This window comes from Anolis sagrei, chromosome 13, assembly GCF_037176765.1.
Source record: "Anolis sagrei isolate rAnoSag1 chromosome 13, rAnoSag1.mat, whole genome shotgun sequence".
NCBI lineage: Eukaryota > Metazoa > Chordata > Lepidosauria > Squamata > Dactyloidae > Anolis > Anolis sagrei.
The window spans coordinates 7,913,691-7,937,577 of NC_090033.1; the positions used below are offsets into that span (position 1 = coordinate 7,913,691).

General features: G+C 37.8%; 1 protein-coding gene across 1 annotated transcript; it reads left to right on the forward strand.

Annotated features, from left to right (window-relative positions):
• The first annotated feature begins 663 nt into the window (after positions 1-663).
• LOC132764928 (tumor necrosis factor receptor superfamily member 8-like) lies at positions 664-22,470 on the forward strand. Its single transcript, XM_067472929.1, has 10 exons — positions 664-765; positions 5,792-5,861; positions 8,364-8,495; positions 8,578-8,733; positions 11,457-11,550; positions 11,933-12,075; positions 12,156-12,284; positions 20,182-20,207; positions 20,347-20,512; positions 22,049-22,470. Exons 1-10 carry the CDS (start codon positions 664-666, stop codon positions 22,270-22,272), a joined length of 1,242 nt encoding a protein of 413 aa, XP_067329030.1. The 3' UTR covers positions 22,273-22,470.
• Positions 22,471-23,887: the final 1,417 nt, after the last annotated feature.

Below are 23,887 nucleotides of genomic sequence, written 5' to 3' on the forward strand. Positions count from 1 at the left end.
GGCGAATTGATAGAAGAATCGATGGATAGATAAGGTAGATGGATAGATGGATAAATGAATAGGTAGATAAATGACAGATAGATAGATAGATAGATAGATAGATGAATTGATGTATAGATGGATGAATAAATGGACTGGTAAACAGATGGATGGATGGATGGATGGATGAATGGATGGGTAGATAGTTGGATAGATGGATAAATGAATAGGTAGATAAGTGATGAAAGGATAGATGGAAGGATGGATTGGATGGATGGATAGATAGGTAGACAAGTGATGAATGGATAGATAGAAGACTCGATGGATAGATAAGGTACATGGATAGATGGATAAATGAGTAGATAGATAAGTGATGAATGGATTGATGGATTGATAGATGGATAGATAGATGGATGGATCGGTAGATAAGTGACAAATGGATAGATAGATGGGAAAAGGAGAAAGAGCTGAGTCAACATAGCTGGCCAGTCTCGCCAAATGGGGAAAGTACCTCCATTTCACAGAAGGTAAACTGAGGCCGGTGCTGGGAAACCACAGAGAGAGAGAGAGAGAGAGAGAGAGAAAGAAAGAAAGAAAGAAAGGCAGGCCTGCTCGAGCCTGTGGGTGGGGCCTGGGCCTCCCTGCCTGCCTGCCTGCTGTTTTGGGGCCCCATTTGAGAGAGCGATGGGCCCCTGGGAGGTGGCTGCCCTGCTGCCCTGGCTGGCCACCCTCCACACCCTCTCCTCTGCATCCTCCTCCTCCTCCTCTTGGCTGCCTTCCAAAAAGGTGAGCCATTTCCCCTGAAAGACTGAGGGGACCCTAGAGGTCACTTAGACCCACTCTTCCCAGAGACAGATTGGGGGTGAATAGAAGGAAGGATGCGTAAGGCAGATTAATAGGATGGGCGATGGAGGGGTGGATTGAGATATACAGATGGAAAATAGATGGAATGGATGGATAGATAGATAAATAGGTGGATAGATTGATAGGAAAGATGATGGATGGATGGATAGATGGATTATAGACTGATAGGATAGATGATGGATGAGTGGATAGATAGTAATATGGGTGGATAGATAGATGGATAAATAGATTGGATGGATAGATGGATAGATGATAGATTGATAGGAAAGGTGATGGATGGATAGATAGATGAATAAATAGATGGATGGATGATTGATTGATAGATGATGGATGGATGGATATATAGGATAGATAAGATGGGTGGAAGGAAGGAGGAAGGAAAGATAGATAGATAGATAGATAGATAGATAGATAGATAGATAGATAGATAGATGATAGATAGGAAAGATGATGGATGGATAGATAGAAATATGGGTGGATAGATGGATAAATAGATTGGATGGATGGATGGATAGGATGGATATGATGGATGGATGGATGGATAGATAGGTAGATAGGATGGGTGGATGGATGGATGGGTGGATGGATGGATGGATGGATGGATCGATCGATCGATCGATCGATCGATAGATAGATAGATAGATAGATAGATAGATAGGAAAGGTGATGGATGGATAGATAGATGAATAAATAGATGGATGGATGATTGACTGATAGGATAGATGATGAATGAGTGGATAGATAGAAATATGGATGGATAGATAGATGGATAAATACATGGGTGATAGATTGATATGAGGTGATGGATGGGTGGGTGGATGGATAGAAAGATAAATTGATTGGATGGATGGATAGACAGATAGATAGATAGATAGATAGATAGATAGATAGATAGATAGATAGATAGGATAGATGAGTGCATGGATAGATAGGATAAATAAATTGAATGTATAGATAGATGATAGAAAGATAGGATAGATGATGGATGAGTGGAGAGATAGAAATATGGATGGATAGATGGATAAATAGAAAGATAGATTGGATGGATGGATGGGTGGGTGGATAGAAAGATAGGATAGATGATAGATGAGTGCATGGATAGATAGAAGGATGAATAAATTGAATGTATAGATAGATGATAGATTGATAGGATAGATGATGGATTGGTAGATAGTTAAACAGAAGAATAAATAGATTGGTAGGTAGGTAGGTAGGTAGGTAGAGATGGATGGCTGGATGGGTGGGCGGATGGATGGATGGATAGTTAGAAGAATAGATTGATTGGATGGATGGATGGCTAGCTAGAAGAATAGATTGGATGGATGGATGGATGGATAGAAGAATAGATTGATTGATTGATTGATTGGATGGATAACTAGAAGAATAGTTTGATTGATTGGATGGATGGATAGCTAGAAGAATTGATTGATTGATTGATTGATTGATTGGATGGATGGATGGATGAATGGATGGATGGATGGATAGCTAGAAGAATAGATTGATTGGATGCATGGATAGAAGAATAGATTTATTGATTGGATGGATGGATAACTATTGATTGGATGGGTGGATGGATGGATGGATGGAAGGAAGGATAGCTAGAAGAATAGATTGGATGGATGAATTGATGGATGGATGGATGGATAGATAGAAGAATAGATTGGATGGATGGATGGATGGATAGAAGAATAGATTGATTGATTGATTGATTGATTGATTGATTGATTGGATGGATAACTAGAAGAATAGTTTGATTGATTGGATGGATGGATAGCTAGAAGAATTGATTGATTGATTGATTGATTGGATGGATGGATGGATGGATGAATGGATGGATGGATGGATAGCTAGAAGAATAGATTGATTGGATGCATGGATAGAAGAATAGATTTATTGATTGGATGGATGGATAACTATTGATTGGATGGGTGGATGGATGGATGGATGGATGGAAGGAAGGATAGCTAGAAGAATAGATTGGATGGATGAATTGATGGATGGATGGATGGATAGATAGAAGAATAGATTGGATGGATAGATGGATCGCTAGAATAATAGATTGATTGGATGGATGGATGGATAGCTAGAAGAATAGATTGATTGGATGGATAGCTAGAAGAATAGATTGATTGGATGGATGGATAGCTAGAAGAATAGATTGGATGGATGGATGGATGGATAGATGATATATTGATAGGATAAATGATGAATAAGTTGGAAGAGGGTTGGACTAGATGACTTTTAGGGGTCCCTTTTGATGATTACATTGGTAGAGGATTGGGCTAGGTGATCTTTGCAGATATATTTTACTTATTGCATTGGAAGATACAATAATACCCTTTGATTATTGCATTGGAAGGGGGTTAGACTAGATGACCTTTGGGGGCCCTTCCAGCCTGATTCTTAGTCAGTGCAGATCTCATAAATAGCCCTCTTTCCATCTCTTTTGTGGTCACTTCTGTGATGAGAAATGGGAGCAGGGGATATCCCACCCTAGATAGATAGATACGACACATATACATATATATATCTCGAGTAAAGCAGGCGTTTCTCGCCCTCTGTGAACTACATTCATCCGGAGCAAACGGAATCGCATTTCAAAAAAACCAGTCTTATATTTTTCTGAGTCAGCGTGAACTTCAAAAGGGAGACTTTATGAATGAGTCACACTTGTCAGAAAAGAAAGACACAAAAAGAAAAGAGATGGAGAGAGAGAGACATATATATGTGTGTGTGTTTACGTTTGCAAATATACATGTTATATATTGGTCATTAAGTTTGCAAATAATATATATTTATACATTATTACTGCAAATATATGCTAGATATATATTGATGTTATTGTTTGCATATATATATATATATATATATATATATATATATGTTATTAAGTTTGCAGATTATATATATGCTATTATATTTGCAAATATGTGTTATATATATTGATGTTATTAAGTTTCAAATTATATGTGTGTGTGTGTGTTATTTACATTTGCAAATTTACTATATATATATCGATGTTATTAAGTTTCCAAATTATATTATATATATATAGAAATAACATTTGCAAAAATATATACTATATATATATCGATGTTATTAAGTTTCCAAATTATATTATATATATATAGAAATAACATTTGCAAAAATATATACTATATATATATCAATGTTATTAAGTTTCCAAATTATATTATATATATATATAGAAATAACATTTGCAAAAATATATGCTATATATATATATATCGATGTTATTAAGTTTGCAAATTATATATATACGTTTGCAAATATATGTTATTGATGTTATTAAGTTTGCAAGTTATATATATATAGAAATAACATTTGCAAATATATATGCTATATATATATATATATATCGCTGTTAAGTTTGCAAATTTTACATATATAAATGATGTTTACAAATATAAGTTATTGATGTTATTAAGTTTGCAAATTATATATATACAAATAACGTTTGCAAATATATATGTTATTGATGTTATTAAGTTTGGAAATTATATATATAGAAATATTTGTAAATATATATACTATATATATATATATATCGATGTTATTAAGTTTGCAAATTATATATATATAAATAACGTTTGCAAATATATATGTTATTGACATTATTAAGTTTGCAAATTATATATATATATATATAGAAATAACATTTGCAAATATATATGCTATATATATATTGATGTTATTAAGTTTGCAAATTATATATGTGTGTGTGTGTGTGTGCATATATATATATATATATATATATATATATATGTTATTGTGTTTGCCAATATAAATATAGATGTTATTAAGTTTCAAATTATATATATGTGTGTGTGTTATTACATTTGCAAATTTACTATATATATATATATATATATATATATCTCGATGTTATTAAGTTTCCAAATTATATTATATATATATAGAAATAACATTTGCAAATATATATGCTATATATATATATATATATATCGATATTATTAAGTTTGCAAATTATATATATATAAATAACATTTGCAAATATATATGCTATATATATATATATATATATATATATCGATGTTATTAAGTTTGCAAATTAGACATATATAGAAATAACATTTGCAAATATATATACTATATATATATATCGATGTTATTAAGTTTGCAAACTTTTTATATATATATATATATATAACATTTGCAAATATATGCTATATATATCGATGTTATTAAGTGTGCAAATTATATATATATAGAAATAACATTTGCAAATATATATGTTATTGATGTTATTAAGTTTGCAAATTACATATATATATATAGAAGTAACATTTGCAAATACATATGCTATATATATATATATATTGATGTTATTAAGTTTGCAAATTACATATATATATATATATATATATAATGCTTGCAAATATATGTTATTGACGTTATTAAGTTTGCAATATACATATATATATATATATATATATAAAGTTTGCAAATATATGTTATTGATGTTATTAAGTTCACATATTTATATTAAATTAGCAAATTATATATATTATATTTGCAAATATATATGTTATATATATGTTATTTTTGCAAATATATAGATAGATATTGATGTCACGAAGTTTACAAATATGTGTGTGTGTGTGTGATTAAGTTTGCAATAAAAATTCAAGAATTAGCATATTATAATAATTACTACTGATATTATTAAATATTATTTATAATTATTATTATTACTGTATATGTGTGTGTGTATATATATATATATGAAAAGGATAATATGTGTGTGTGTATATATATATATATGAAAAGGATAATATGTGTGTGTATATATATGTGTGTGTGTGTGTGTTTATTATATATATATATATATATATATATATATATATGACATTAGGAAGTGTTATTTAATTTAAACTATGGCTTTTTTCCATCTCTGATTCTATAGGAATGTGACAATTTCCCTAATTCGTATTATGACGAAGCCGCCCAAAAATGTTGCTATCGATGCCCCGCAGGTCAGTATCTCCCATCCAATAATAATACATAAAATAATACTAAATATAATACTACTAATAACAATAATAATAAATAATAATAAACAGAATAATAATACTAAATATGACTACGAAATATAATACTAGTAATACTAAATATAATAATATAATACAATAATAATCCTAAATATAGTAATATATAACAATACTTAATATAATGATAAATATAATAATACATACATATATATATATATATATATATAATAACAGTCTATATTAATATTATTAAAATATAATAATGCATATAGTAATGCATATAATGTATATGATAATAATTGTTGTTGTTGTTTTTGTAAGGGTCATTTCCATATGATCCTCCTCTTCAATGACCTCTGGGGTTGGACAAGGCATTGAGACCCTTTGGCATCATTTTAGTCTATATACACACACACACACACACACACACACACACACACACACTAGCCGTTCCCTGCCACGCGTTGCTGTGGCCCACATGGGGGTTCTGTGTGGGAGGTTTGACCCAATTCTATTGTTGGTGGGCTTCAGAATGCTCTGTGATTGTAGGTGAACTATAAATCCCAGCAACTATAACTCCCAAATGTCAAGATTCTATTTTCCCCAAACTCCACCGGTGTTCACATTTGGGCATATTGAGTATTTGTGTAGAATTTGGTCCAGATCCATCATTGTTTGAGTCCACAGTGATCTATGGATGTAGGTGAACTACAACTCTAAAACCAAAGTACACTGCCCACCAAACCCTTCCAGTATTTTCTGTTGGTCATGGGAGAACTGTGTGCCAAGACTGGTTCAATTCCATCATTGCTGGAGTTCAGAATGCTCTTTGATTGTAGGTGAACTATAAATCCCAGCAACTACAACTCCCAAATGTCAAGATTCTATTTTTCCTAAACTCCACCAGTGTTCACATTTGGGCATATTGAGTATTTGTGTAGAATTTGGTCCAGATCCATCATTGTTTGAGTCCACAGTGATCTATGGATGTAGGTGAACTACAACTCTAAAACCAAAGTACACTGCCCACCAAACCCATCCAGTATTTTTGTTGGTCATGGGAGAACTGTGTGCCAAGACTGGTTCAATTCAATCGTTGCTGGAGTTCAGAATGCTCTTTGATTGTAGGTGAACTATAACTCCCAGCAACTACAACTCCCAAGTGTCAAGGTTATTTTCCCCAAACTCCGCCGGTCTTCACATTTGGGCATACTCAGTATTTGTGCCAAGTTTGGTCCAGATCTATCATTGTTTGAGTCTACAGTGCTCTCTGGATGTAGGTGAACCACAACTCCCAAGCTCAAAGTCAATGTCCACCAAATCCTTCTATTGTTTTCTGTTGGTCATGGGAGTCCTGTGTGCCAAGTTTGGTTCAATTCCATCATTGGTGGAGTTCAGAATGCTCTTTGATTGTAGGCAAACTATAAATCCCAGCAACTACAACTCCCAAATGACAAAATCATAATTTTTTGAGTGATGGTCACTCCTTGTGATGTGAGATGTTTTGTTGCCAAATTTGGTGTGATTTCGTTCATTACTTCTTTTGTTTGTAAGGAACTCATTATGCACAGAGCATTTATATATATATAGATATATATGTATATGTATATGTATGTATATGACTATTTTGCAGGATTTCCCAAATAGAAACCAGGACACATATAGTCTAAATGTCACTATATATGTGTGTGTGAATGTGTGTGTATATATATGTGTGTGTGTATATATATACACACACATATACATACATACATACATATATATATATATAGCATATATATTTGCAAATGTTATTTCTATATATATATAATATAATTTGGAAACTTAATATACATACATATATATATACACACACATATACATACATACACATTTACTAACATTTGGACTATATATATAAGTTTCCTGGACTATATACATATGTTTCCTGCCCTGAAAGCAGTGTCCCAATTTGCACCGAAAGCCTCAAAACCCCCCAGAAAATAACTATTTTGTGGGTGGGGAAATTCAGTGTTTTTCTCACATTTTAAAGAGGTGGAAATCCCTGGTATTTGGGTTCCTGGCAGGCAGCCAGGCAGACCGGCCGCAGCATGATGCCGTAAATATCTATGGCGCATATATATATATATATATATATATATATATATATATATATATATATATATTCTATAATAATATTATATATATATATATATAATATTATCTATAATAATATTATATATATATATATATAATTTCTTATAATATAATTATAATATTATAATTATAATATATATATATATATAATATCATCTATAATAATATTATATATATATAATTTCTTATAATATAATTATAATAATTATAATATTATATATATAATATTATTTATAATAATATTATATATATATATATAATTTCTTATAATATAATTATAATATTATATATATATATATATATATATATAATTTCTTATTTTATATATATATAATGTCTTCTCCCCAAAAGGATACCGTCCAAAGTCCGAATGCCCCTTGGATTTCATTCGTGGCTGCACCAAGATCCCTTGCCAACCAGAGTACTACCTGAACCATCGCCTGGCCACCCCGCAGTGCGCCGCTTGCGTCCAGTGCGCGTCAGGTAGGTGTCTCTCTCCCCTGTCCGCTTTGGGTTTCAGTCCGAATTTTGCAGGGGTATCCACGCTTTCCTTTCCTCCCAACAGTGCGCAATGTTGTGGAAGTCTCTCCCTGTGGTGCCGATGCCGGCCGGGTTTGCGCATGCCGACAAGGCTGGTTCTGCCAGACGCCGGTGCAGGATTCGTGTGTCCGGTGCGTGAAGCATCGCTCCTGCGGGGCTGGGTACGGCGTGCGGGACACAGGTGGGTCACGGCATCATCATCATATGATGATACAAGAGACTCTCAGTGAGCCTATAGCGCCCATAGGGAATGGTAGAGGGAATAAAAATAATAACAATTATTATTATTATTATTATTATTATTATTATTATTATTATTATTATACATCACACAGTCCTAGACGCTTGGGAAGTGTTCAACTTGCGATTTTGTGATACGAAATCCAGCATATAGATCTCGTTTGCTGTGATCTACTGTGCTTTTGTATCAATAATAATAATCATCATCATCATCTATATAAATAAAAATGTAATGTTCGTTTGTGGGATTCACATAACTCAAAAACCACTGGACACGAAATTTGGACACAATACACCTCTCAGGCCAACGAGTGACCATCACTCATAAAAACACTGAAAAATACATAGCAGAAGAGTCTTAAAAAGCCAAAAAAAGCAAAAAGACGCTGGTAGCGCATGCACAAAACCACATATATTTATACGCAGACACACTTATATACACATATACACACTCAAAACACATATACACAGACTGGGCCACAACAACATGTGGCAGGGGACATAATAATAATAATAATAATAATAATAATAATAATAATAATAATAATAATAGATACATTGGAGTCTCCTTTGCGACAGATAAAGCGGGGTATAAATAATAATAATAATGATACATTGGTGTCTCGTTTGGGACAGATAAACTGGGGTAATAATAATAATAATAATAATAATAATAATAATAATAATACATTGGAGTCTTGTTTGGGACAGATAAACTGGGGTAATAATAATGATGATACATTGGAGTCTTGTTTGGGACAGATAAAGTGGGGTATAGATAATAATGATGATGATGATGATGATGATGATGATGATGATGATGATAATGATACATTGGAGTCTTGTTTGGGACAGATAAAGTGGGGTATAGATAATGATGATGATGATGATGATGATGATGATAATGATACATTGGAGTCTTGTTTCGGACAGATAAAGTGGGGTATAAATATTAATAATGATGATAATAATGATAATGATACATTGTTGTCTCATTTGGGACAGATAAAGTGGGATACTAATAATAATAATAATAATAATAATAATAATAATAATAATAATACATTGAAGTCTCGTTTGGGACAGATAAAGCGGGGTATAAATAATGATGATGATGATGATGATGATGATAATACATTGGAGTCTCATTTGAGACAGATAAAGCGGGATTTAAATAATAATAATAATGATACATTGGAGTCTTGTTTGGGACAGATAAAGCGGGGTATAAATAATAATAATAATAATAATAATAATAATAATAATAATAATAATAATGATATATTGGAGTCTCCTTTGGGACAGATAAAGCAGGGTATAAATAATAATAATAATAATAATAATAATAATAATAATAATAATGATACATTGGAGTCTTGTTTGGGACAGATAAAGCGGGGTATAAATAATAATAATAATAATAATAATAATAATAATAATAATGATATATTGGAGTCTCCTTTGGGACAGATAAAGCAGGGTATAAATAATAATAATAATAATAATAATAATAATAATAATAATAATAATAATAATAATGATACATTGGAGTCTTGTTTGGGACAGATAAAGTGGGATATAAATAATAATAATAATAATAATAATAATAATAATAATACATTGGGAGTCTCCTTTGGGACAGATAAAGTGGGATAATAATAATAATAATAGTAATAATGATACATTGGAGTCTTGTTTGGGACAGATAAAGTGGGATAATAATAATAATAATAATAATAATAATAATAATGATACATTGGAGTCTCCTTTGGGACAGATAAAGCGGGGTATAAATAATGATGATGATAATGATGATGATGATGATGATAATACATTGGAGTCTCGTTTGAGACAGATAAAGCGGGATGTAAATAATAATAATAATAATAATAATGATACATTGGAGTCTTGTTTGGGACAGATAAAGCGGGGTATAAATAATAATAATAATAATAATAATAATAATAATAATAATGATATATTGGAGTCTCCTTTGGGACAGATAAAGCAGGGTATAAATAATAATAATAATAATAATAATAATAATAATAATAATAATAATAATAATGATACATTGGAGTCTTGTTTGGGACAGATAAAGTGGGATATAAATAATAATAATAATAATAATAATAATAATAATAATACATTGGGAGTCTCCTTTGGGACAGATAAAGTGGGATAATAATAATAATAATAGTAATAATGATACATTGGAGTCTTGTTTGGGACAGATAAAGTGGGATAATAATAATAATAATAATAATAATAATAATGATACATTGGAGTCTCCTTTGGGACAGATAAAGCGGGGTATAAATAATGATGATGATAATGATGATGATGATGATGATAATACATTGGAGTCTCGTTTGAGACAGATAAAGCGGGATGTAAATAATAATAATAATAATAATAATAATAATAATGATACATTGGTGTCTCGTTTGGGACAGATAAAGTGGGATATAAATAATAATAATAATAATAATAATAATAATAATAATAATAATAATGCAACATATGAGTTTCGTTTGGGACAGATAAAGCGGGATAATAATAATAATAATAATAATAATAATACATTGGAGTTTCCTTTGGGACAGATAAAGCGGGGTAATAGTAGTAGTAATAATAATAATAATAATAATAATATTTTGCCAGGAACAGCCGAAAAGGACACGGTTTGTGAGGAATGCCCGCCGGGGACGTTTTCGGATGAGGATTCGCCCTGGCAGCCTTGCCGAAGACACACCAAGTCAGCCCTGTTAATTGACACTAATTGTGACCAACGAGGCAGGATCCTTCCCATTAGGAGAGGACGCAGCCAATGACAAAAGGCCTAGAGTCCCCATGGGGGTCATATTATTATTATTATTAGTAGTAGTATTAAATAGTAATATAATAAGTAGCCTATGGGGTCCTCTAGGGTCATTTGGGGCTGTCATAATAATAATCATATTATCATTTATAATATAATTATAGATAATTATAATTACGGTGATGATGTATCTTCTGATATCCTCATAATAGTATTATTATTAATAGATAATAATAATAATAATAAGTATTATTGTAGTTTATAATATGTATTTATCTTTCTGGGGTAATAATAATAGTAATAATAAGATCTTTTCTAGTTGTGCCAAGCTCCGAAAGGCCACGGCCACATATGGAAACGCCACCCACGATGCTCAGTGCGCCGACCCCATGACCAGTCGGCCGGCCAGCAGGTCAACCGAGGACACGGAGAGCATTCCCATTGAGGAGAATTCGGCCAGAGGTGAGTCCGGCTGGACATGTCCGCAACAAGGAATTATAGCAGTACGATCGCAGTCTAAGCCTTACGGGGATTCTTTTCAGGTGAATGGGATTTCAGCCTCCTGGGAGGGCTGCTCTTCTCCGGGTTGGCACTCTGCACATGCTCGGTGGTGGCGGTCTGGCGAAAGAGGAGGGCTTGCAGCACATGGATCCTGCCCAGGAAATTGGAGCGTGAGTAAGAGGGGCTCCAGAGGCTATCTAGTCCATCCTTATGCTATAATATAATAACAACAGCAAGAATATCATAATATACACAATATATAATAACAACAAAATAACAGTATATAATAATGATGATGATGATGATGAAACATGAGTCAGAAGGGGCTCTAGAGGACATCTAGTCCATCCTTATGCCATTATATATATATATATATACACACACACACACACACACAGTAAGAATATAATAATATATACAATATAATAATAATAATAATAATAATAATAATAATAATAATAATAATAATAATAATAATGGAATATGAGTCGGAAGGGGCTCCTGAGGACATTTAGTCCATCCTCCTGCCATAGGGAAACCCATAGCTGAGGCCTATATGTGGGAATAGAGCATTGAAGAGGGCTCCAGGGGCCATCTAGTCCATCCTTATGCCATAATATATAATAATAATAATAATAATAATAATATAATAACAGCAAGAATATAATAATATATACAATATATAATAACATAATAATAATAATAATAATAATAATAATAATAGAACATGAGTCAGAAAGGGGTTCTAGAGGACATTTAGTGCATCCTCCTGCCATAGGGAAATCCATAGCTGAAGCCTATTAACGTGAGTGGGAGGGGGCTCCAAAGGCCATCTAGACCATCCTTCTGCCCTAGGGAAACCCATAGCTGAAGCCTATTAGAGTGAGTAGATCATGAGTGGGAGGGGGCTCCAGAGGCCATCTAGATCATCCTCCTGCCATAGGGAAACCCATAGATGAAGCCTATTCATGTGAATACAACATGGTAGGGGGTGTCCAGAGATCACCTAGACCACCCTCCTGCTATAGGGAAACCCTTAGCTGAAGCCTATTATCGTGACTGGAACATGAATGGGAGAGGGCTCCAGGGAGAGGGCTCCTGCCATAGGGAAACCCATAGTGAAGACCTACAAGCATGAACAGAACATGGGTGGAAGGGGGCTCCAGAGGCCACCTAGACCACCCTCCTGCCATAGGGAAACCCATAGCTGAAGCCCATTACCGTGAGTAGATCATGAGTGGAAGGGGGCTCCAGAGACCATCTAGACCATCCTCCTGCCATAGGGAAACTAATAGCTGAGACCTATTCACGTGAATAGAGCATGAGTGGAAGGGGGCTCCAGAGGCCATCTAGACTATCCTCTTGCCCTAGGGAAACAAATAGTGAAGGCCTACAAGCATGAACAGAACATGGATGGAAGGGGGCTCCAGAGGCCATCTAGAACATCCTCTTGCCACAAGGAAACCCATAGCTGAGGCCTATTAGCGTGAGTAGATCACAAGTGGGAGGGGGCTCCAGAGGCCATCTAGACCATCCTCCCGCCATAGGCAAACCCATAGCTGAGGCCTATTCATGTGAATACAACATGGTAGGTGGTGTTCAGAGATCATCTAGACCACCCTCCTGCTATAGGGAAACTCTTAGCTGAGGCCTATTATCGTGAATGGAACATGAATGGGAGAGGGCTCCAGGGGACATCTAGACCATCCTCCTGCCATAGGGAAACCCACAGCTGAAGCTTATTAGCGTGAGTAGATCATGAGTGGAAGGGGGCTCCAGAGGCCACCTAGACCATCCTCCTGCCATAGGGAAACCCATAGCTGAAGCCTATTAGCGTGAGTAGATCATGAGTGGAAGGGGGCTCCAGAGACCATCTAGACCATCCTCCTGCCCTATGGAAACCCATAGTGAAGACCTACAAGCATGAACAGAACACGGGTGGAAGGGGGCTCCAGAGGCCATCTAGACCATCCTCCTGCCATAGGAAAACCCATAGCTGAAGCCTATTAGTGTGAATAGATCATGAGTGGAAGGGAGCTCCAGAGACCATCTAGACCATCCTCCCCCCATAATATATAATAATATATAACCACAGCAACAATCTAATAATATATACACTAAATAATAATAAGAAAATAATTACGTAACTGCAATATAATAGAATAGAAATAATATAATAGTATAATAGAATAATAATAATAGTATAATAAAATAATAATAGTATATAATAATATATAATAATAATAATATATAACAGCAACAATATAATAACGACATAGCTGAAACCAACTAGCACGAGGAAAATGAGTGGGAGGGAGCTCCAGAGGCCATCTAGTCCATCCTCTTGCCATAGAGAAATCCATATATCTCTATTCTATCATATATCTGTTCTATCATTCCAGCTTTACTTCCTTCAGCCATAAGGTGGCACTGTTCCCTTTTGATTTGGCATTCCATAATCCTTTAATTTATGCGAAAGACTCCAAAATTGTGAGGCTGAGAGAGAGTGACCCCTTTGCTTCCAGATGCATCCACACTATTATTATTATTATTATTATTATTATTATTATTATTATTATGCAAGGTGAAAGGACGAAAGTAAACAAGTGGGCAGATATAAGGCTCTCTTTAATAATAATAATAATAATAATAATAATAATAATAAAGATAATAATAATAATAATAATAATAATGTATATACTCGAGTATAAACCTAGTTTTTCAGCCCCTTTTTAGGCTGAAAATGCTCCCCTCAGCTTATACTCGAGTCAAGCTTATTTATTATTTTACTCTGTTATTAGTATTATTTTTATTTCATGTATTATTTTACTCTCTTTATTATTATTACATTTACAGTATTTTATCCTATTACATTTATTATTTTACGCTATTTATGATTATGATTACATTTATTATTTACTTTATTATTATTTAACTCTATTATTACATTTATTATTCTACTCTATTATTACTGTTATTATTGCATTTCCATTATTTTACTTTCTTCTTATTATTATTATATTTATTATTTTACTCTCTTTATTATTGTTGGAAGGATACGTAAGTACATTTACATTGAAGATATGTAATGATTTAATCAGAGTTGGGCAGTCTTCTCTCAAAATACAGTTTTATGTAAATATTTAAAAAAAACAACATTTCACCTCCTGATTTATTTATTTATTTATTATTTACTTTACTTATATACCGCAATTCTCAGCCCATTAGGGCGACTCATTGCGGTGTACAACATAGAAAAACAGGAGCAAAATACAAGACACAGTATAAAATCCACAATTCATCATTATCAGAACAATTTCATCAAAACATCATCATTATTAGCGTGAGTAGATCATGGTGCTGCTGGACCTCTCAGCGGCCTTCGATACTGTCGACCACGGTATTCTTCTGGGACGCCTCGCGGGGATGGGTCTTGGAGGGACTGTTTTGCAGTGGCTCCGCTCATTCCTGGAGGGTCGATCTCAGAAGGTGTTGTTGGGGGACACCTGTTCAACCCCACAACCATTGTCTTGTGGGGTTCCTCAGGGCTCAATATTGTCTCCCATGTTGTTTAACATCTACATGAAGCCGCTGGGAGAGATCATCCGGAGTTTCGGGGTACGGTGTCATCTGTACGCGGATGATGTCCAACTCTGTCACTCCTTTCCACCTGCTACTAAGGAGGCTGTCCAGGTCCTGAACCGGTGCTTGGCCGCTGTGACGGTCTGGATGAGGGCGAACAAATTGAAATTGAATCCAGACAAGACAGAGGTCCTCCTGGTCAGTCGCAAGGCCGAACAGGGCATAGGGTTACAGCCTGTGTTGGATGGGGCCGCACTCCCCCTGAAGACGCAGGTTCGCAGCTTGGGTGTGACCCTGGACTCATCGCTGAGCCTGGAACCCCAGGTTTCAGCGGTGACCAGGGGAGCATTTGCACAGCTAAAGCTTGTGCGCCAGCTGCGCCCGTACCTTGGGAAGTCTGACTTGGCCACGGTAGTCCACGCTCTGGTTACATCCCGTTTAGACTACTGCAACGCTCTCTACGTGGGGTTGCCTTTGAAGACAGCTCGGAAGCTCCAACTAGTCCAATGCTCGGCAGCCATGATTTTAACAGGAGCGGAGCGCAGGGAGCATACAACCCCCCTGTTGCGCCAACTCCACTGGCTACCAATCTGCTACCGGGCTGAATTCAAAGTGCTGGCGTTGGCCTTTAAAGCCCTCAACGGTTCTGGCCCAAGCTACCTATCTGACCGCATCTCTGCCTATGAACCCACCAGGACTTTGAGATCTTCCGGGGAGACCCTGCTCTCGATCCCGCCTGCTTCTCAAGCTCGGCTGGCGGGGATGAGAGATAGGACCTTCTCGGTGGTGGCTCCTCGGCTGTGGAACGCCCTTCCTACGGACATTAGACTAGCACCATCTCTAATGGTATTCCGCAAAAAGGTGAAGACCTGGATGTTTGTGCAGGCGTTTGAGTAATTTAGTGCAATCTGGTAATGGAACATAGGAATGGAACAATGGACGACGAACCTGGACTACGCTTGGATGATGAGAAGATTGAGTACGGTTGTTTTTCGTAATAATTGTGCATTGTAATTGCTTATTGGTAATTTATGGATAATGTGTTAAATCAATTGTTATATGTTGCATGGAACCACTGCTGTTTCTACTGTTTTTACTGTTTGTGAACCGCTGTGAGTCGCCTTCGGGCTTGAGATACAGCGGTATAGAAGCAAAGTAAATAAATAAATTATTACCAAGCCATTCATGTCGTCTCATCGTCAAAGCCAAAGTCCAGTCTCATTTTCCGTTGTTCCATTCCTGTCGTCAATTACCAGTTACTGCACTACTTGTTCGAACGCCTTCTTAAACATCCAACTGCGGAATATCATCAGGGAGGGAGCCATTCTGATGTCCACGGGAAGGGCGTTCCACAGCCGAGGAGCCACCACCGAGAAGGCCCTGTCTCTCGTCCCCGCCAGGCGTGTCTGTGAGGCAGGCGGGATCGAGAGCAGGACCTCCCCGGACGATCTCAAAGTCCTGGTGGGCTCATAGGTCGAGATGCGGTCAGAGAGGTATCTTGGGCCGGAACCGTTTAGGGCTTTAAAGGCCAACGCCAGCACCTTGAATTGAGCCTGGTAGCAAATCGGCAGCCAATGGAGTTGGTACAACAAGGGCGTTGTATGCTCCCTGCGTCCTGCTCCTGTTAGTAACATGGCTGCCGCACGCTGGACCAGTTGAAGCTTCCGGGCCGTCTTCAAGGGCAACCCCACGTAGAGAGTGTTGCAGTAGTCTAGACGGGATGTAACCAGAGTGTGGACTACCGTGGCCAAGTCAGACTTCCCGAGGTACGGGCGCAGCTGGCGCACGAGCCTAAGCTGTGCAAATGCTCCCCTGGTCATCAATAATCAGAATTTGGGAAAAATACAAAAATAAATTTTACCAAAAGACTCCATTATGGATATCCCCGTTAGAGGCCACTCAAAGAAGAGAACTGGGATGGGAAAAATGGCCCAAATATAAAGACATATGAAAGAAAGATAGAGAAGGTTTTAAACTAAAATCACTAGAAGAAATCAGAGAATCATACGAGGAAATCTCGTGGTATCAATACAGACAGTTGAATGAGGCATTCAACAGAGACAAGAAAGGAGGATTTGAAACCAGAGAAGGACAATGGGAAAGGATTATGGCAACAGAAAAGAAAGGAATAACAAAATTATACAAAATCATTCTAAATTGGAAAACAGAAAAAAACGGAACAAACAGCTACTTAGCAAAATGGACGGACAACTTAGGCCACTCAATTGCAATACCGGCGTGGGAAAAAATATGGAAGACAAAACTGAAATGGACCAACTCCTACAGTTTAAGAGAAAACTGGATCAAAATGCTATATCAGTGGTATCTAACACCAAGCAAACTGGCAAAATTCTACAAAAACGTAACTGAAAAGTGTTGGAAATGTATAGACAACAAAGGCACCTTTTTCCATCTCTGGTGGACCTGTAAGAAAGTAAAAAAATTCTGGCAGGAAATACATGAAATAACGACAAAAATACTAGCACTAAGAATGGAGAAAAAAGCAGAATACTACTTGCTAGGAATTCTTGATTTCGAAATAGAAGAAAATAAAGACAAACTCTTTTTTCACATGGCGACCGCCGCGAGACTAGTGTTGGCAAGCAAGTGGAAAAACGAGGATGTCCCAACGATAGATGTCCTGTTCAACATCTTTATTAATGACTTAGATGAAGGGCTAGAAGGCATGATCATCAAGTTTGCAGACGACACCAAATTGGGAGGGATAGCCAATAGTCCAGAGGACAGGAGCAGAATTCAAAACGATCTTGACAGATTAGAGAGATGGGCCAAAACTAACAAAATGAAGTTCAACAGTGAGCATAGTGTCTAGATCTAAGGAAGTCATGCTACCCCTCTATTCTGCTTTGGTTAGACCACATCTGGAATATTGTGTCCAATTCTGGGCACCACAATTCAAGAGAGATATTGACAAGCTGGAATGTGTCCAGAGGAGGGCGACTAAAATGATCAAGGGTCTGGAGAACAAGCCCTATGAGGAGCGGCTTAGGGAACTGGGCATGTTTAGCCTGAAGAAGAGAAGGCTGAGAGGAGATATGATAGCCATGTATAAATATGTGAGAGGAAGCCACAGGGAGGAGGGAGCAAGCTTGTTTTCTGCTTCCTTGCAGACTAGGACGCGGAACAATGGCTTCAAACTACAAGAGAGGAGATTCCATCTGAACATTAGGAAGAACTTCCTGACTGTGAGAGCCGTTCAGCAGTGGAACTCTCTGCCCCGGAGTGTGGTGGAGGCTCCTTCTTTGGAAGCTTTTAAGCAGAGGCTGGATGGCCATCTGTCAGGGGTGATTTGAATGCAATATTCCTGCTTCTTGGCAGAATGGGGTTGGACTGGATGGCCCATGAGGCCTCTTCCAACTCTTTGATTCTATGATTCTATGATTCTATGATGAGTGGAGACTTAAGCTGATGGATATAATGAATATGGATACTCTGACACAGTATTTAATATCTAAACAGACGACAAGAAGTAAGACAACAGACTGGTCTCCTATAAGGAAATACTTAGATGGGAAGTGAGAAAGAATGACGAAAGGGAAAGAAAATAAGAAGAATGAAGAAATACGCAGAAAGAACACACGAATACTAACCAATCAACGGGGGTAAATAACGAATCAGAGGGAAAATATATTAATTAATATTATACTAACACACTCCACGTCCCACTTCCTCTACCACCCACTACCCCCCCCCCTTTTACCTCGCCCGATGAGACAGGGATACCCACACTGTTTGCTCACACCCCCCTACCCCATCCCATAGATAGTCTCCCCCCCACCCCGCTCCTTTCCTTTCCTTGCTATCCTGCCCCTTCCTAATTTTTACAATAATTTAGTAGGTCAATGATTAACATCTTACTGATGTACTGTCATTAAAAACCTTAATAAAAAATACTTTAAAAAAAAGAGAGAGACCTGGGGTTCCAGGCTCAGCGATGAGTCCAGGATCACACCCAAGCTGCGAACCTGTGTCTTCAAGGGGAGTGCGACCCCATCCAACACAGGCTGTAACCCTATACCCTGTTCGGCCTTGCGACTGACCAGGAGGACCTCTGTCTTGTCTGGATTCAACTTCAATTCGTTCGCCCTCATCCAGACCGTCACAGCGGCCAGGCACCGGTTCAGGACCTGGACAGCCTCCTTAGTAGCAGGTGGAAAGGAGCGACAGAGTTGGACATCAATTAATGTAATTTTATTGGTATCTATTTTTATTTTGAAATTTACCCGTAGCGGCTGCATTTTCGACCCTCGGCTTATACTCAATACGTTTTCCCAGGTTTTTTTGTGGTAAAATTAGGTGCTTCGGCTTATATTCGGGTCGGCTTATTCTCGAGTATATACGGTAATTTAAGTAACAATACACAAATCAGATGATGGTTTTGTATTTAACTATTAGTAAGAAATATATCATAAAATATAATAACTTTTTATCGTCGTCATCTTGTTCTTTCTTCTGTCAATACAGTGTCGAACCAGGCGAAGATATGCGCAGTAAGTACGACATCGGCGTGGTAACTCGTATCCGGCATTAATGTGGGACTAAACCTGCTTAAATAGGGCAAGTGCGGACGGCGGAAAGTCCTAGAAATATTTCAACTTTCTTCTTTCTTATCTGGGGTTTCCTTTTAAGAAAGAGATTCGTTTGCTGAATTCGGTGGAAGAAGAAGAACAAGGTAATGCGCCAGGTCCTGATGGCAACTCGTTCCAGGATATGGAGGCATTGCCTGTTTTAGAACTGGTTCAAGGGGACGACGGAGGATCGGGAGACACGCCTCCGCAGTGCACCAATTGCATTGGTGAGTTGGAGGATTTTCACGAGGAAGAGACGTGCGTTGCACGACTGGGAAATGGATATAGGTCACTATTATGGGGAAAAGATGCCATCAGTCGTGCGTGGGCAAAGTTGGGCCCTCCGGGTGTTTTGGACTCCAACTCCCACAATTCCTAACAGCCGGTAGTTGGTTTCAGCTATGTCGTTATTATTATATTGTTGCCGTTCTATATTATTATTATTATATATTATTATATACTATTATTATTTTATTATACTATTATTATTATTTTACTATACTATGTTATTATTATTTTATTATTTTATTATACTATTATATTATTATTATACGATTATATTATTATACTATTATTATACTATTATATTATTTCTTCTATTATATTGCAGTTACGTTATTATTTTGTTATTATTATTTAGTGCATATATTATTAGATTGTTGCTGTTGTTATATATTATTATATATTATGGGAGGAGGATGGTCTAGATGTCTTCTGGAGCCCCCCTCCCACTCTTGTTTTCATCACACTAGTATGAGTTTCTCTATGGCAGAAGGCTGGACTAGATGGCCTCTGGAGCCCCCTCCCACTCATGCTCTCTTCACATGAATAGGCCTCAGCTATGGGTTTCCTTGTGGCGAGAGGATGTTCTAGATGGCCCCTGGAGCCCTCTCCCATTCATGTTTCATTCACGATAATTGGCCTCAGCTATGGGTTCCCCTATAGCAGGAGGGTGGTCTAGATGATCCCTGGACACCCCCTACTACTCATGATCTACTCACGTGAATAGGGCTCAGCTGTGGGTTTCCCTGTGGCAGGAGGATGGTCTAGATGGAGCCTGGAGCCCTCTCCCATTCATGTCCCATTCACGATAATAGGCCTCAGCTAAGGGTTTCCCTATAGCAGGAGGGTGGTCTAGATGATCCCTGGACACCCCCTACTACTCATGATCTACTCATGTGAATAGGGCTCAGCTGTGGGTTTCCCTGTGGCAGGAGGATGGTCTAGATGGAGCCTGGAGCCCTCTCCCATTCATGTCCCATTCATGATAATAGGCCTCAGCTAAGGGTTTCCCTATAGCAGGAGGGTGGTCTAGATGATCCCTGGACACCCCCTACTACTCATGATCTACTCACGTGAATAGGGCTCAGCTGTGGGTTTCCCTATGGCAGGAGGATGGTCTAGATGGAGCCTGGAGCCCTCTCCCATTCATGTCCCATTCACGATAATAGGCCTCAGCTAAGGGTTTCCCTATAGCAGGAGGGTGGTCTAGATGATCTCTGGACACCCCCTACCACTCATGTTGTATTCACATAAAGAGGCCTCAGCCATGGGTTTCCCTATAGCAGGAGGATGGTCTAGATGGCCTCTGGAGCCCCCTTCCACCCATGTTCTGTTCATGCTTGTAGGCCTTCACTATGGGTTTCCCTTTGGCAGGAGGATGGTCTAGATGGTCTCTGGAGCCCCCTTCCACTCATGATCTACTCACGCAACTTTGCCCACGCCTGACTGATTGCATCCTTTTCCCCTTCTTTCTCCCATAGAGAAGATCTACATCATGAGAGCGGATACGGTGATTGTGGGCTCGGTCTCCGACGTCCCACCCGGGAAAAAAGATGACGGCGGAAGAGGAGATCCCGGAGAGGAAAACGTGGTTGTGCGGTATCCCGAACAGGAAACGGAGCCCCCTCCAGAAAGTGACCTCACAACCCCTGTGGAGGAAGAATGGGAATTCCACTATTCTGGAGGGAAGACCTTGGCTGTCTAGGAAGCATGACGCGTGCCAATAGTCCCGATTTAATCCTTTCGATTGCTTACAACCGTACAATTGGACTAGATGACTTTTGGAGGTCCTTTCCATCTCTGTGACCAGACTAGATGGCCTTTGTGGTTCTCTTCTATCTCTATTATGGGGCTAGATGACCTTTGAGGGTCCCTTCCAGTTCTGTGACTGGACTAGATGACCTTTGGGGTTCCAGTTCTGTGAATGGACTAGATGACCCTTAGGGGTCCCTTCTAGTTTTACTATTGGACTAGATGACCTTTGAGGGTCCCTTCTAATTCTGTAATTGGACTAAATGACCTTTGGCACTCCCTTCCAGTCCTGTGATTGGACTAGATGACCTTTGTGGATCTCTTCTATCTCTATTATGGGGCTCGATGACCTTTGAGGGTCCCTTCCAGTTCTATGAGTGGACTAGATGACTTTTGGGAATCCCTTCCAGTTTTACTATTGGACTAGATGACCTTTGGGGGTCCCTCTATCACTATCTTTGGACTAGATGACCTTTGGGGATCCCTTCCAGCACTGTGATCGGACTAGATGACTTTTGGGGGTCCCTTCTAGTTTATCTATTGGACTAGATGACCCTTGGGGGTCCTTCTCTCTCTATGATTGGACTAGATGACCTTTGAGAGTCCCAGTCCTATGATTGGACTAGATGACCTTTGGGGGTCCCAGTCCTATGACTGGACTAGATGACCTTTGGGGGTCCCAGTCCTATGATTGGACTAGATGACCTTCTTTGAGGTCCCAGTTCTATGATTGGACTACATGACCTTTGGGGGTCCCTTCTATCTTTATCATTGGACTAGATGACCTTTGAGGGTCCCTTCCAGTTCTATGACTGGACTAGATGACCTTTGGAGGTCCCTTCTATCTCTATCATTGGATGACCTTTGGGGGTTCCTTCCAGTTCTGTGATAGGACTAGATGATCTTTGGGGGTCCCTTCTATCTCTATCATTGAACTAGATGACCTTTGGAGGTCCCTTCTATCTCTAACATTGGATTAGATGACCTTTGGGGGTCCCAATTCCGTAATTGGACTAGATGACCTTTGGGGTCCTTTCTATCTCTAACATTGGACTAGACGACCTTTGGGGGTCCCAATTCTATGATTGGATTAGATGACCATTGGGTGGTCCCTTCTATCTCTATCCTTGAACTATGTTAGAGATAGAAGGGACCCCCATAACCTTTGGGGGTCACTTCCAGTTCTGTGATTGGACTAGATAACCTTTGGGGGTCCCTTCTATCTCTAACATTGGACTAGATGACCTTTGGGGGTCCCTTCCAGTTCTGTCATCAGACTAGATGACCTTTGGGGTTCCCTTCCTCTTCTGTGATTGGACTAGATGACCTTTTGGGGTCCTTTATAGTCCTGTGATCAGGTTAGATAAGCTTTGGGGTTCCGTACTAGTCCTATGATGGGACTAAATGATCTTTGGAGGTTCTTCTATCACTGTCATTGGACTAGATGACCTTTGGGGGTCCCTTCCAGTTCTGTCATCAGACTAGATGATCTTTAGGGGTCCCTAACATTGGACTAGATGACCTTTGGGGTCCCTTCTATCTCTATCCTTGAACTAGATGACCTTTGG